At 42.2% G+C, this 12,834-nt stretch overlaps 1 protein-coding gene across 1 annotated transcript in view; it reads right to left on the bottom strand.

The window, feature by feature from the left end:
- OTOGL (otogelin like) overlaps positions 1-12,834 on the bottom strand; it is a 168,070-nt gene that overhangs the window by 99,711 nt on the left and 55,525 nt on the right. The window contains exons 22-25 of the mRNA XM_030214750.1: positions 11,007-11,059; positions 8,202-8,364; positions 5,653-5,760; positions 1,804-1,942 (exon numbers count right to left, since the gene is read on the bottom strand). Coding sequence (XP_030070610.1) covers positions 1,804-1,942; positions 5,653-5,760; positions 8,202-8,364; positions 11,007-11,059 — 463 coding nt within the window. The remainder of the gene's footprint in view (positions 1-1,803; positions 1,943-5,652; positions 5,761-8,201; positions 8,365-11,006; positions 11,060-12,834) is intronic.

The following is a 12,834-nucleotide window of genomic DNA, read 5'->3' as shown; positions in this document are numbered from 1 at the left end:
TTTTGATGTCGTTTACATTATATTTTACATTGTGTTTTGATGTTTTCTGTGAGACCCCTGAGGCAGGCTTTCTTACGCCGAAACACGGCCCGTGTCAGGTCTTTATGAATAAAAGGACTCTCAATTGTTCCAGTCTTGAAGGCTCTGTTGTGCTTTTTTCTTTAACACGTGACCAATAAGAATATAAGCACATGAGCACTTACCGACACCTATTTTGTAGGCAGAAAGGGCTCATGCGCTAATCCTGCACTAGAATGATCCTCCACACACCACCAAGGACACTAAGGTCCTCCTAAGGACTTTCACTAACCATACCCTATCCAAAATACATTACACGATGTGATAACCGCAAGCGAGCCTTCTCCGGAGTAGTCCCCACACTCTGGAATCATTGCCTGCAAGGCTCCGCTTAACAGAAGACTATCTCTACTTTAGGAAGCAGGTGAAAGCTTGGCTCTTCAACCAGGCCTTTAATGGAGGAAGTAACTAACTTCTTAGTCTCACTCACACACACAAGAGTGAAACGGGCTGCACATACTGCAACAGGACATGTTTATCCATTTCTACCCTAGCTGAGATAATATTTAACCATCTCTCTGACCTCATGTGCAACTTTCTTCAAATCAGTCACCTTACTTTCAAATTCTTCCTACTTTCTTACTCATCTATATGTTACAACTTTGCCTTACCCTTCACTACCAATTATAATGTTCTAGTACATATTGTGTTGTCTTGCAAGTACTATACCATGCCATACTTTGTATTGTTACTTGAATATTTTTACTGCTGTAATTGCCTGTTGCTCATGTTTGATCTATTCTTACTGTACACTGCCTTGAGTGAATACCTTCAAAAAGGTAGTAAATAAATCCTAATAAATAAATAATCCGTTAGTGCGTGGTAAGTGCAATAAAAAATGTAAACATTTTTTTAGTGCATGGTTTGCACACACAGATTTGAAAATTCCTGCAGCATACCTGAGTGCGTCCTACGGTAAGCCACTTTAAGCTGCTGTAAGTGCGCATTAGCATTTACCGCAGCTTAGTGGACCCCCCCTCCCCCCCCCCCCCCCCCCCCCCCCCCCCCCCCCCGATAGATTGTAAGTCCTCTAGGGATAGGAAAATACCTCCAGTACCTGAATGTAACTCATGTTGAGCTACAACTTTAAAAAAAAAAAAAAAAAAGACATGAACTAATTCCAAAACCCCTTCCCTGCCTCTTTCTGCATTCCATAAGGAGGTAGACCCTAAACAAATCTCAATGGACCAAATAGAACAAGCCCTGAGATATTCACGTCAGCTGATATGCCATTGTGCTTCTGCTAAGGCACGTAGGCACCTACATGTGTCCAACACATATCAAATTGGCACCACAGCATGCCCCAGTGGGTAATTCCATTTTTGGCACGTGCCCAAAACATAGTACAAAATATTTTCTATTTTCTACCGCAGGGTGCTTACCCGGCTGTAATCAGCAGTTGGCACGTGCTGGACACTTACCACCCGGTTAGCTCTGAGACCTTCCCGCTACGTCAATGAGTGGCGTTGAGGTCTCAAGCCAAAAATGGACGCACGCTGGTTTTCATTTTGCCCCATGTCCATTTTCCAGCACAATTTAAAACAAAAATCCCTTTTTTCTAGGCATGCTCAGGAAATGGACCAGAGCGCCTCCAAAACACACACCTACACCATCCCAGGCCACTTTTGGGTGCACCTTAGTAAAAGGGCCCCTGATTGTACACCTTTGCATGTTTAATACTTGCTTACATTGCATCTGAACGAAAATAAATAATCTTCCACGTACCTTAACCAAGTACACTTGACAGTCACTGACGTAATCATATTCCAATCCATCGAAGGTATAATAATGCCGGTCACCATAGACCGTACATACTGCTGGACATGGGTAAGTGCTGCAATTAAAAATTCCTCTTCGACAAATACTACAAGATTTAAAAAAAAAAAAAAAGATTTCAATAAGGAATAATGGCTGCCTGTTTATTGAACCACACAAAGGGGAAAAAAACTTCAGCAAACAAAAACATACATACAAAAGCAAAACAACGAAAGCTGAAAGCCTAAAAATGACTAACAGCTACAATATATTGTCACACACTGAAAATCCCAAGAACAATCTTTTTTATGCTTTTATATACCGTATTTTTCGGACTATAAGACGCACTTTTTTCCCCCAAAATTTGGGAGGAAAATGGGGGGTGCGTCTTATAGTCCGAAGGTAGCGTTTTTGGACCTCCGCCCCGTACTTACACGATTCCATGTTCCCTGGTGGTCTAGTGACGTCGGGGCAGGAAAGAGCCCCCTCTTTCCTGCCCATCGCGCTGCTCTCCGTGCTCCTCAATGCTTTCTGACGGTCTCGGCGATATTCAAAATTCTCGAGATTCTCGGCGGCCATTTTGAATCTCGCCGAGACCGTCAGAAAGCATTGAGGAGCACGGAGAGCAGCGCGATGGGCAGGAAAGAGGGGGCTCTTTCCTGCCCCGACGTCACTAGACCACCAGGGAACATGGAATCCTGTAAGTACGGGACGGAGGTCCAAAACTCGGACAAGACGCACCGGAGCACCTAGGTTTTAGAGGAGGGAAAAAGGAAAAAATTTTTTTTCCTATTTCCCTCCTCTAAAACCTAGGTGCGTCTTATGGTCCGGTGCGTCTTATAGTCCGAAAAATACGGTACTTATACAAGCAATAAACTTATTACATGTAACACAGGGAGCTAAGAAAAACAGAAATAGTATTTTTTCTTACAAATAATTAACCATGATCAAAAAAAATTCCCTTTTGCCCCCTTCCTTAGACCACAATTAAGGGGGGGGAGGGATAAATAGATCGAGAAAATCATAGTAAGAAAAATTAGATGACATAAGGCATCACCCTAACCCATCTTATCTCATCTCTTGCCGGGTGTTCATATAATTACCCTTGCACCCTCTTCAGATCTATAAATGTTCTCAACTGATCTGGAGTTAAAAAAAACATATTTAACTCCCACATATCTCGTTATACATTTACAGGGATAAGCTAAAAAAAAAAGGTTGCTCCCATCTTCTAAGTTTCTTCTTTCATATCTAGGAATTGTTTGTTAGGCTGCATAGAGAGAGGTGTGACCAGCAGAAGAAAGGGGGTGTTGATGCCCCTGTATAAGTCGTTGGTGAGGCCCCACCTGGAGTATTGTGTTCAGTTTTGGAGGCCGTATCTTGTTAAGGATGTAAAAAGAATGGAAGCGGTGCAAAGAAAAGCTACGAGAATGGTATGGGATTTGCATTACAAGACGTATGAGGAGAGACTTGCTGACCTGAACATGTATACCCTGGAAGAAAGGAGAAACAGGGGTGATATGATACAGACGTTCAAATATCTGAAAGGTATTAATCCGCAAACGAACCTTTTCCGGAGATGGGAAGGTGGTAGAACTAGAGGACATGAAATGAGATTGAAGGGGGGCAGACTCAAGAAAAATGTCAGGAAGTATTTTTTCACGGAGAGAGTAGTGGATGCTTGGAATGCCCTCCCGCGGGAGGTGGTGGAAATGAAAACGGTAACGGAATTCAAACATGCGTGGGATAAGCATAAAGGAATCCTGTGCCGAAGGAATGGATCCTTAGGAGCTTAGTCAAGATCGGGGGGCGGGGCTGGTGGTTGGGAGGCGGGGATAGGGCTGGGCAGACTTGTACGGTCTGTGCCAGAGCCGGTGGTTGGGAGGCAGGGCTGGTGGTGGGGAGGTGAGGATAGTGCTGAGCAGACTTATACGGTCTGTGCCTGTGCCAGAGCCGGTGGTTGGGAGGTGGGGCTGGTGGTTGGGAGGCGGGGATAGTGCGGGGCAGACTTATACGGTCTGTGCCCTGAAGAGCATAGGTACAAATCAAAGTAGGGTATACACAAAAAGCAGCAAATATGAGTTATCTTGTTGGGCAGACTGGATGGATCGTGCAGGTCTTTTTCTGCCGTCATCTACTATGTTACTATGTTTCCTCCTTTCTTGAGTAACCTTAGTTACATCAGGAAATATCCATAGCTTTTGACCACAAAACTTTTAATGTGTATTCTTAAAATATAATTTTAATATGGTATTAAAGTCTTGTTCAAACACGAATGAGATCAAAAGTGTGGCCCTATTTGTACAATCTTAATTGAAAGTATAAAGAGATAAATATCAGGAGGAAAAAGACCTCAAAAGTCCAAACGTGACACCATATTATAACCACAGAGTCACGTGAGCAAGACTCCGTTCATATCATTGGTTATTTAAAAAAAAACCTTAATATTTTTAATTAATTGTATGCACCCAGTCTCAATAGATGAAAAAATCTGACAAGAATAAATTATCCAAGACAGATCGCTCTTGCTTAGAAAGGTTGCTCTGAAACTGATCATCTCGCACCGGAACGATAATTCCCACGTAAATGTGGTGGTTCGGTGGAACTGGATTCTGTTGTACAAAAAGGATGAGCAATCTCCAGTCATTTCCATGCTTGGTCATAAAACTGCTATTCAAAAATGGAAATCTTTAGACCTTTTTCTTTCCACTACGGACTAATTTTCTGACTTGAACTTGGCTTTGTATATTGTGTTGTGTGTTTTCTTTTGTTGCACTGCCTTTTTGTATGGCTGTATTTTTAAAATCTAATTTAATTAATTAATTAATTAATTAATTTTTTTAAAAAGACAGGTAATTCTGAAGATGGACATGGGGGAAGCCACTGCTGTCCCTGGGATAGGTAGCATGGAATGTTGAGTCTTTAGAAGGTGTATGGGTGAGTCAGAGGCAGTCCTAAAATTTGCACGCAGTGTTATAGAATATCAGGGATATGGCACCCAAACCGGGTACCGGGAATTTGTCAGTTGTGTTCTTATCTCCCAAAATTAGGCTTCTACAGCCTTTGAAAATCAGCCTGTAAGGACCTAATGTCATTTAGTAAATGTTGCATCTATAGTGGGCCAATATGCATAATATGCCTTTACCATTTAAAGCTAGATTCCATATTTGGCGCCAAAAAATTGGCACAAAAAAAAGCGCAATTCTATAAGCTATGCTTAAAGTTAGGCATTGTTTAAAGAATATCGCTTACGCCCAGGAATCACATCTAAGTTTAGGTGCAGCCATTTGCACCAACTGGAACTTGGTGCCTATTCCCGTTATTCTATAACAACACGCGTTCATTTTAGGAACATCTCTATTGCGCCCATGACCCTCCCATTTCCGTGACCCCTTTTTCAATCGTGCATAAATTTTAGGCGCGGATCCGTTGCCTAAATTTACACTTGAAAAGTTCACTTAACTAATTAGTGCCAATCATTGCTTGTTAAAAAGTCAATTATTGGCACGTCATTTATGTTCATTCTTGGCTTCTAAGGTGAGGCAGCTCCTGATAGAATCACCCCCAAAGTGCTTAACACACATTAGTAAAACTGCCCCTAAATGTGACATGATCAGCACTTTGACATGTTTAATAAAGCAAACTAAGCAATTAGCATGTGAAAATGTGGGATACAAATACAACAAATAAATAAATAATTGGATTGTTATTCCATTATGTTTGCATGCACAATTTTTGGAAACGTTTACAGAATTAGGAGGTCAGTATCTAAGTTCTTTAGTTAATGTCTATACACCACACACAGAAAAAAAACAGTACCATGTGTAGCAGGGTGTAGATATAACTTCTCCTGACAGATACTCCCAGTCTTTCCAGGTACACGGACAGCTATCAGGAACGTAACACTTCCCTTTATGCTCTGCCATCCTATAAAATGAGAAAAGAATGGTGAAAAATTAAGAAGAGCTAATTCTTAGGATGGCAAATTATGCCACTAACACAATAGCCAAATGAAGACTATAACCTCTTCAAATTATAAATTGTCTTAACCTTGGCCATGTACTGAATGAACATCTGTATAAAAAGTATCTATTTAATTAATATGTGGCCTAGCACAGGGTGGCCTCAATGGCCGCAACCCAATTGGGTTTTTAGGATTTCTCCAATGAATATACATGAGATTGATTTGCATCTACTGCTTCCATTGTATGTCAATAGATCTCATGTTTATTGATAGGAGAAATCCTGAAAACCAACTGGGATGTGGCCCTCAAGGACTGAGGTTGCCCACTCTAGCCTAGCTTATGGGAATGAAGTGAAATGCTAAGGTCCCATGATATTTGAGTCTCCTACCCTCTCCTCTCTCCCATTCACCAATATCTTAGTGTTCCTTCTTCTACTGGATCTAAAATTTACGTGAAACTGTATGTTTTCTTTCCATCTTAATTTAATCTAAGACAGAAACCAGGGAAAAACCTGCTAGTTATATTTCAGACTAAAAAACAAAACTAACTTCTCACCCATATGTTCTGGAGAGGGTTGAACACCATTCGATTCTATATGGACTGGGACCAGAATAGCCGATTGACCTCTGCATGCCTGAAGAGACATAATTTAGAATTGATAATATAGCACTACTTACAAATCTGTGAACTTAATGGACAGAAGAACTAATGGCAAGATCCTCGTAACACTCTACACTCTGTTCATATACCAAACAGGTTTCTGAATCACAGGTTCATTACTCTAAAAAATCCAGTGTGAAAATACATTGATCCCCTCCTTATAACAGGTTGATAGTCGATGAATGTATTATCACGGAACATCTCGTCTGTAACAGGCACTGTGTTAGGAACTTTCTGGAGAGTAAGCCTTCAACTTGCCATAAAGGGCTGTTATAAGGATGGATGATTATATATTTATTTTGGTTTTTCTCTCGATATTTTCTCATATACTGTTCAGGCAAGAAGGGCCAGTTGGTCTATGCCAGTTACCCATGGTGTCCTGCTTATGGTGTTCACATCAAATTGTTTCCCGACCCTCCCCACATCATTAGCGTTTTCTATAGGAGCAATATAAATAACAAAGCAGTTGTCAATTTTCAGTAAAATGTCTTGGTTCAACTTAGATGTTTCAAATTATTCCTATATTCAGCAGCTCAATACATAGAGCTATAAGGTCGACGCAGCTGGCCAAAGTTATACTTGGTTTTCTCACATCTGTTTGAAATTGGATATAGAGTATCCACTTCCTTCCTATTTCTCGCATCTGAGTCAAGTTTCAAGTCTATTCAGAATTTTCTATCTCACCTATCACAGGATATGTCTGGGTGGCTTACTTTGTAAAAATAAAAGTACATAAAAAAGAAAATAGGAACGGAGGAGGAAGGGGCGGGAAGAACTACAAATTTGATAGGATAGAAGATGAGGAGATAGAAGGGAAGGCCTGACTTGTCCCTTGGGTCCAACAGACTCAACTTCCATGGACTACAATGGAGAAACTATGGATAAGCTTCGGAAAAAAAGAAACGTTTTAAGTTGAGTTTTAGAGTTTTGTTGAGTTGTTTGATCCCGAAGAGATTGAGGTAACTTATTCCAATGGTCAGAGCCCTGAACTGAGAAGATCGCCTTTCTAGTGTGCTGATGGATGACTTCTCAAAATGATGGCACTATTAGGAGGCTTTGGAATGATGATCTTAATGTTCTTGGATTGGAATATGGGATTAGCAGATGAGAAAGGTGCGGTGGTTCACCAGACTGATGGGTTTTATAGACTAACAGTAGGATCTTGTAAATGATACAGTGAGACAGAGGAAGCCAATGAGCCGCTTTCTAAAGTGGAGCTGCATATAGGACTCAATGCTGTAACTGGCACCCAAATTTGGGCATCAAAAGGCAATGTACACTAAGCACTATTCTATAAACAGTGCTCCAAATTGGGCATTCATTTATAGAATAGCACTTAGCACTGGGATCCATGACCAACTATGGGCACCAGGATTCACACCAACTGAATCCTGATGTAAATCATGTCATGGACAGGATGCTGGACTTGATGGACCCTTGGTCTTTTCCCAGTGTGGCATTACTTATGTACTTATCCCTGCGCCTAAATTATGCGCAAATCCCCCAAATTCTATAACACTGAACGCAAATCCTAGAAATGCCCCTGACCCACCCAGGCACCTCCCATGGCCACGCCCCATTTTCAGATCCAGGTGGAACAATTTACACACACATCTTTACAGAACAGTGACTATAAAGATGCGTACATAATTTCCAGTTATTGACAATTAGTACAAATAATTGGTATGTATAATTATGATACCTGTATTCTGGGGTCAACCAGAGCTCCTGAATGACACCTACCCTGGAGGACAAATGCAACCGCTTGCACATGGTGGTGATGGCGTACAAGTGAAGTTCATGGCGAGGTTTGCGCAGGTCACCTCACAGTTCACCCCAGCAGATGGTAAGCCAGTTACAGGAAATCTACAGTCATAGTATATTTTGCCTTCTGGACACGTGTGGGCTTCAATTGCAAAGAAAAAATTATTATTTACTTTTTTTTTTTTTTTTTTAATTTTCAGCACTTAATATACTGCAAGTAATCACTGAGGCGACTATGCGGTTTACAATTTCTATTACAGGTACAAAATGAAAAGAAATTATCTGTTCTTTCGCACAATGAAGAACTATGCATAAAAAAGACTAACATGAAGGGTACTTCCCAGGGCCGCCGAGAGCCAGAGCTGGGCCCGGGACAAGGCCGCCCCCGGGCCCCCCCCCCCCACCCGAGGTCACCGCCCACCCGAGATCGCCGGGCCCCCCCCCCGAGGTCGCCGCCCACCCGAGACCACCGGGCCCCCCCCCGCCGCCCATCTACCTGAGGTCGCCGGGCCCCCCTCCACCCGCTATTGGGCCGGGCCCTCAGAACTAACCTTAAGCCTCCTTTCACTTCACAGCAAGCAGCAGCAGGGCAGACCTCTCCTCCTTCCTTCCATGCCCCGCCCTCGCGGACGTTATGTCAGGCGAGGGCAGGACATGGAAGGAAGGAGTGGCCTGACCTGCTCCTGCTTGCTGCGAAGTGAAAGGAGGCTTAAGATTAGTTCTGGGAGTGACGGAGGGCGGGCCAGGTGGTGACAGAGGGTGGGCCAGCCGGCGCCGGGCCCCCCTGGAGGCCCGGGCCCCAGCACCTTTGTCCCCCCTGTCCCCCCCTCTCGGCGGCCCTGGTACTTCCTTAGCGGAGAAGTTATCAACATTGGTTACTATAAAAGACATGTTATTTTACCATTAACTCATGCTATTTTAGCAGAGGTCTTGTATTATGCAGTGAGACCAAGGGGGGAAATTATCAACATGGGCAACCATCAAGTCGGGTTATTTTACTGTTAACCAGGGTTATTAGTAACTAAGGGGGGAACAGTATGAACACGGGCTACCTTTAAGACTTGTCATTTTACCACAATTCACACCTGTTTGACACAGATTCCATTTTATTGAATGAGACCTAGTTACTAATCATGAGAGTATAACAGTAAAATGACCTGTCTTAGTGGAGGAGTAGCCTAGTGGTTAGTGCAGTGGACTTTGATCCTGGGGAACTGAGTTCCATTCCCATTGCAGCTCCTTGTGACTCTGGGCAAGTCACTTAACCCTCCATTGCCCCTGGTACAAAATAAGTACCTGAACATATGTAAAGTGCTTTGAATGTAGTTGCAAAAACCTCAGAAAGGCGGTATATCAAGTCCCATTTCCCTTTCCCTTATGACATCACAATATCAGAAGTGAGCCAAGTATTGGGCAATCAAGCCATTGTGACATCACTGATGAGGTTGGCTCTTATTGGTGGAATGAGTGGAGGAGTAGCCTAGTGGTTAGTGCAGTGGACTTTGATCCTGGGGAACTGAGTTCCATTCCCACTGCAGCTCCTTGTGACTCTGGGCAAGTCACTTAACCCTCCATTGCCCCTGGTACAAAATAAGTACCTGAATATATGTAAACTGCTTTGAATGTAGTTGCAAAAACCTCAGAAAGGTGGTATATCAAGTCCCATTTCCCTTTCCCTTATGACATCACAATATCAGAAGTGAGCCAAGTATTGGGCAATCAAGCCATTGTGACATCACTGATGAGGTTGGCTCTTACTGGTGGAATGAGGCATCATGACATCACAGTATCAGAAATGAGCCAACTATCGGGCAATCAAGCCATTGTGACATCACTGATGAGGTTGGCTCCTATTGGTGAAATGAGTGGAGGAGTAGCCTAGTGGTTAGTGCAGTGGACTTTGATCCTGGGGAACTGAGTTAATTTCCCGCTGCAGCTGCTTGTGACCCTGGGCAAGTCACTTAACCCTCTATTGCCCCTGGTACAAAATAAGTACCTGAATATATGTAAACCACTTTGAATGTAGTTGCAAAAACCTCAGAAAGGCGGTATATCAAGTCCCATTTCCATTTCCCTTAACAGTAGCCCACATTGATAACTCCCCCCCCCCCCCCCCCTTTGATCTCATGTGTGAGGGAGTCAGCTGGTACCATTTTGAAAGTCAGGAGGAACGAAGTGGGAGAAAGTCACGTTCTCTCCTGCATTCGGCTTACCATGCTCACTGACTCTTTTATAATGCAGAATGCACTGCTGTTCCTGAAGGTTTAGCTTGCATGTTATTTTTGCAGGTCTCTTGCCTTTTTAATAAGCACACAAAGAAATTTAGTATATACCACCCTTAAATGCTTTTGTAACATGCACAGGAAACATTTTTAGATCATGCATGCTGGAACTTTTTTAGCGCAAGATTTAACGCACAGGGCCCAGCTTCAGATCAGATGTATCTTATATGCAGTGCAATTTTTCTAGCAAAAAAGGTGCCAGTACTCAAATGCCAGGCCACCCTTCAGGGGTGGGGTGATCACTGAGGGACTCACTTCACAATAGCCAGGACCCCCTGCAACCAGTCACAGAATCTATGACAAGGCAGAATTGGTGTCTTGAGCCTGAGCCCTTTCATTAAAACCTGTGGTCCGTGGGTCAGTTTTAGGAGACACTGGAAAAGGTGCCGGTACTCAGTACCCCCAAGTACCCCCTCAAAAAAAGCTCTGGTCATATGACAAATATAAACACACGCTTTACTGTAGGGTGTTTTCCAATAAGACAGAGAAAAGCTATGCCTACCTATCACAGGGGTGGTCGTCTCAGTGCACCTCATTGTTCCATTCAAGCATTGACTAACATTTACAAAAAAGAAAGAAATTATTATTCCACGAGGAAGATTTCAAAGAATAGCTTAGAGAAAAACCCCAAAACAGAATGAGCTCAAGATCCTACTACTACTACTACTTAGCATTACCATGGCTTTTAATTCAAAAGCAATTTGTTACTGTGTCACACTGCTGTGCATCAAAATCCCTTTAGGTTCCCCCAATTTTATTTGGCCTTTGAAAGGTGATTAATGAAAAATTTCCACACACACTGAAGAGATCTTACTCAAATAAAGAAAACATCGAGACAGTCAGCGAACACAAGCTGCCATGCAAATTCCATTAACACCATCCACTCTACTCCCAGAGTACCACGCATCCACATACACATAGGGACATGCATTTATTAGAGTGCATTTGCTTTGTTAACGAGCCATAAAAGTTTCAGTGCATTCTATGAGTAGTGAGGTGTGGTAGCCGTGTTAGTCCACTTTTAAAGGTAATCAATAGAAATAAAACAAAATAAACCATGGAAAAGAAAATAAGATGATACCTTTTTTATTGGACATAACTTCATACATTTCTTGATTAGCTTTCGAAGATTGCCCTTCTTCATCAGATCGGAAATAAGCAAATGTTGGTAGATGACAGTATATATAAGTGAAACATCAGAGCATTTCAGTGACAGTCTAACAGGATGGGGGTGGATAGGTGAGAGTCAGGGAGACAGGACTTAACAAAGATCTGGGTTTTCTAGCCCATTACAAAGCATAAAATTGTATTGCTTTATAAATTGTATTGCTCTCCTGTCTCCCTGACTCTCACCTATCCACCCCCATCCTGTTAGACTATCACTGAAATGCTTTGATGTTTCACTCATCCCCTGTCTCCATGCATATAGACTGTCACTGAAATGCTTTGATGTTTCGCTCATATATACTGTCATCTACCAACATTTGCTTATTTCCGATCTGACGAAGAAGGGCAACCTTCGAAAGCTAATCAAGAAATGTATTAAGTTATGTCCAATAAAAAAGGTATCATCTTATTTTCTTTTCCATGTTTTATAGCGCATTCTATGGTATTTATTTTAGAAGTGTCCAATCAATTGCCCACTTTAATTATCTTTCCAGTAATCACTACAATGTATATACATATACAAACTATACATATTTTAGATTACTGTTGTAACCAATGCAAATATTCAGACATAGAAGGTATCTTCAGAAGGGCAGAAGGGATGAAAGGATTAAGTACTTACATTTGAGACGTAAAGGGGCATACCTTGATAAAGCTGAGATAGGGAAACACGTATCGGTATGCAACCTCGATGTCTAGCCCGACAAGATATAATGATCAGTTGGAAGATAAGTAAAGGATTTTCCTATATATGAATGTTATTTAAAGAAAAGTTAAAAAAAAGAAAAATAAGAAGTGTTTAAAAGGTATTCTTTATTAAGACCAGGGCTTTTTTGAGGGGGTACTTGGGGGTACTGAGTACCGGCATCTTTTCTATCATCTGCTAAAACTGACCAATGGTTCCCAAGTTTTAATGAAAGAGCTCAGGCCATACACACCAATTCTGCCTGGTTATAGATTCTGTGACTGGTTGCAGGGGGAGGGCTAGCTATTGCGGGGTAGATCCCTCAATGATCACCCCACCCCTGAAGGGTGGCTTTCATTTGAGTACCAGCACCTTTTTTGCTAGAAAAAATTGCACCGATTAAGACCGATGCGAGAAAGGTGGGAGTGTACCGCCAACAAACGGAGTACCACCTCTTATGGTCTGAAGATACCTTCTA

Source organism: Microcaecilia unicolor, chromosome 9 (assembly GCF_901765095.1).
Source record: "Microcaecilia unicolor chromosome 9, aMicUni1.1, whole genome shotgun sequence".
Taxonomy (NCBI): Eukaryota; Metazoa; Chordata; class Amphibia; order Gymnophiona; family Siphonopidae; genus Microcaecilia; species Microcaecilia unicolor.
Note: the sequence above shows the minus strand (reverse complement) of the source record. Positions and strands in the feature narration are given on the sequence as shown.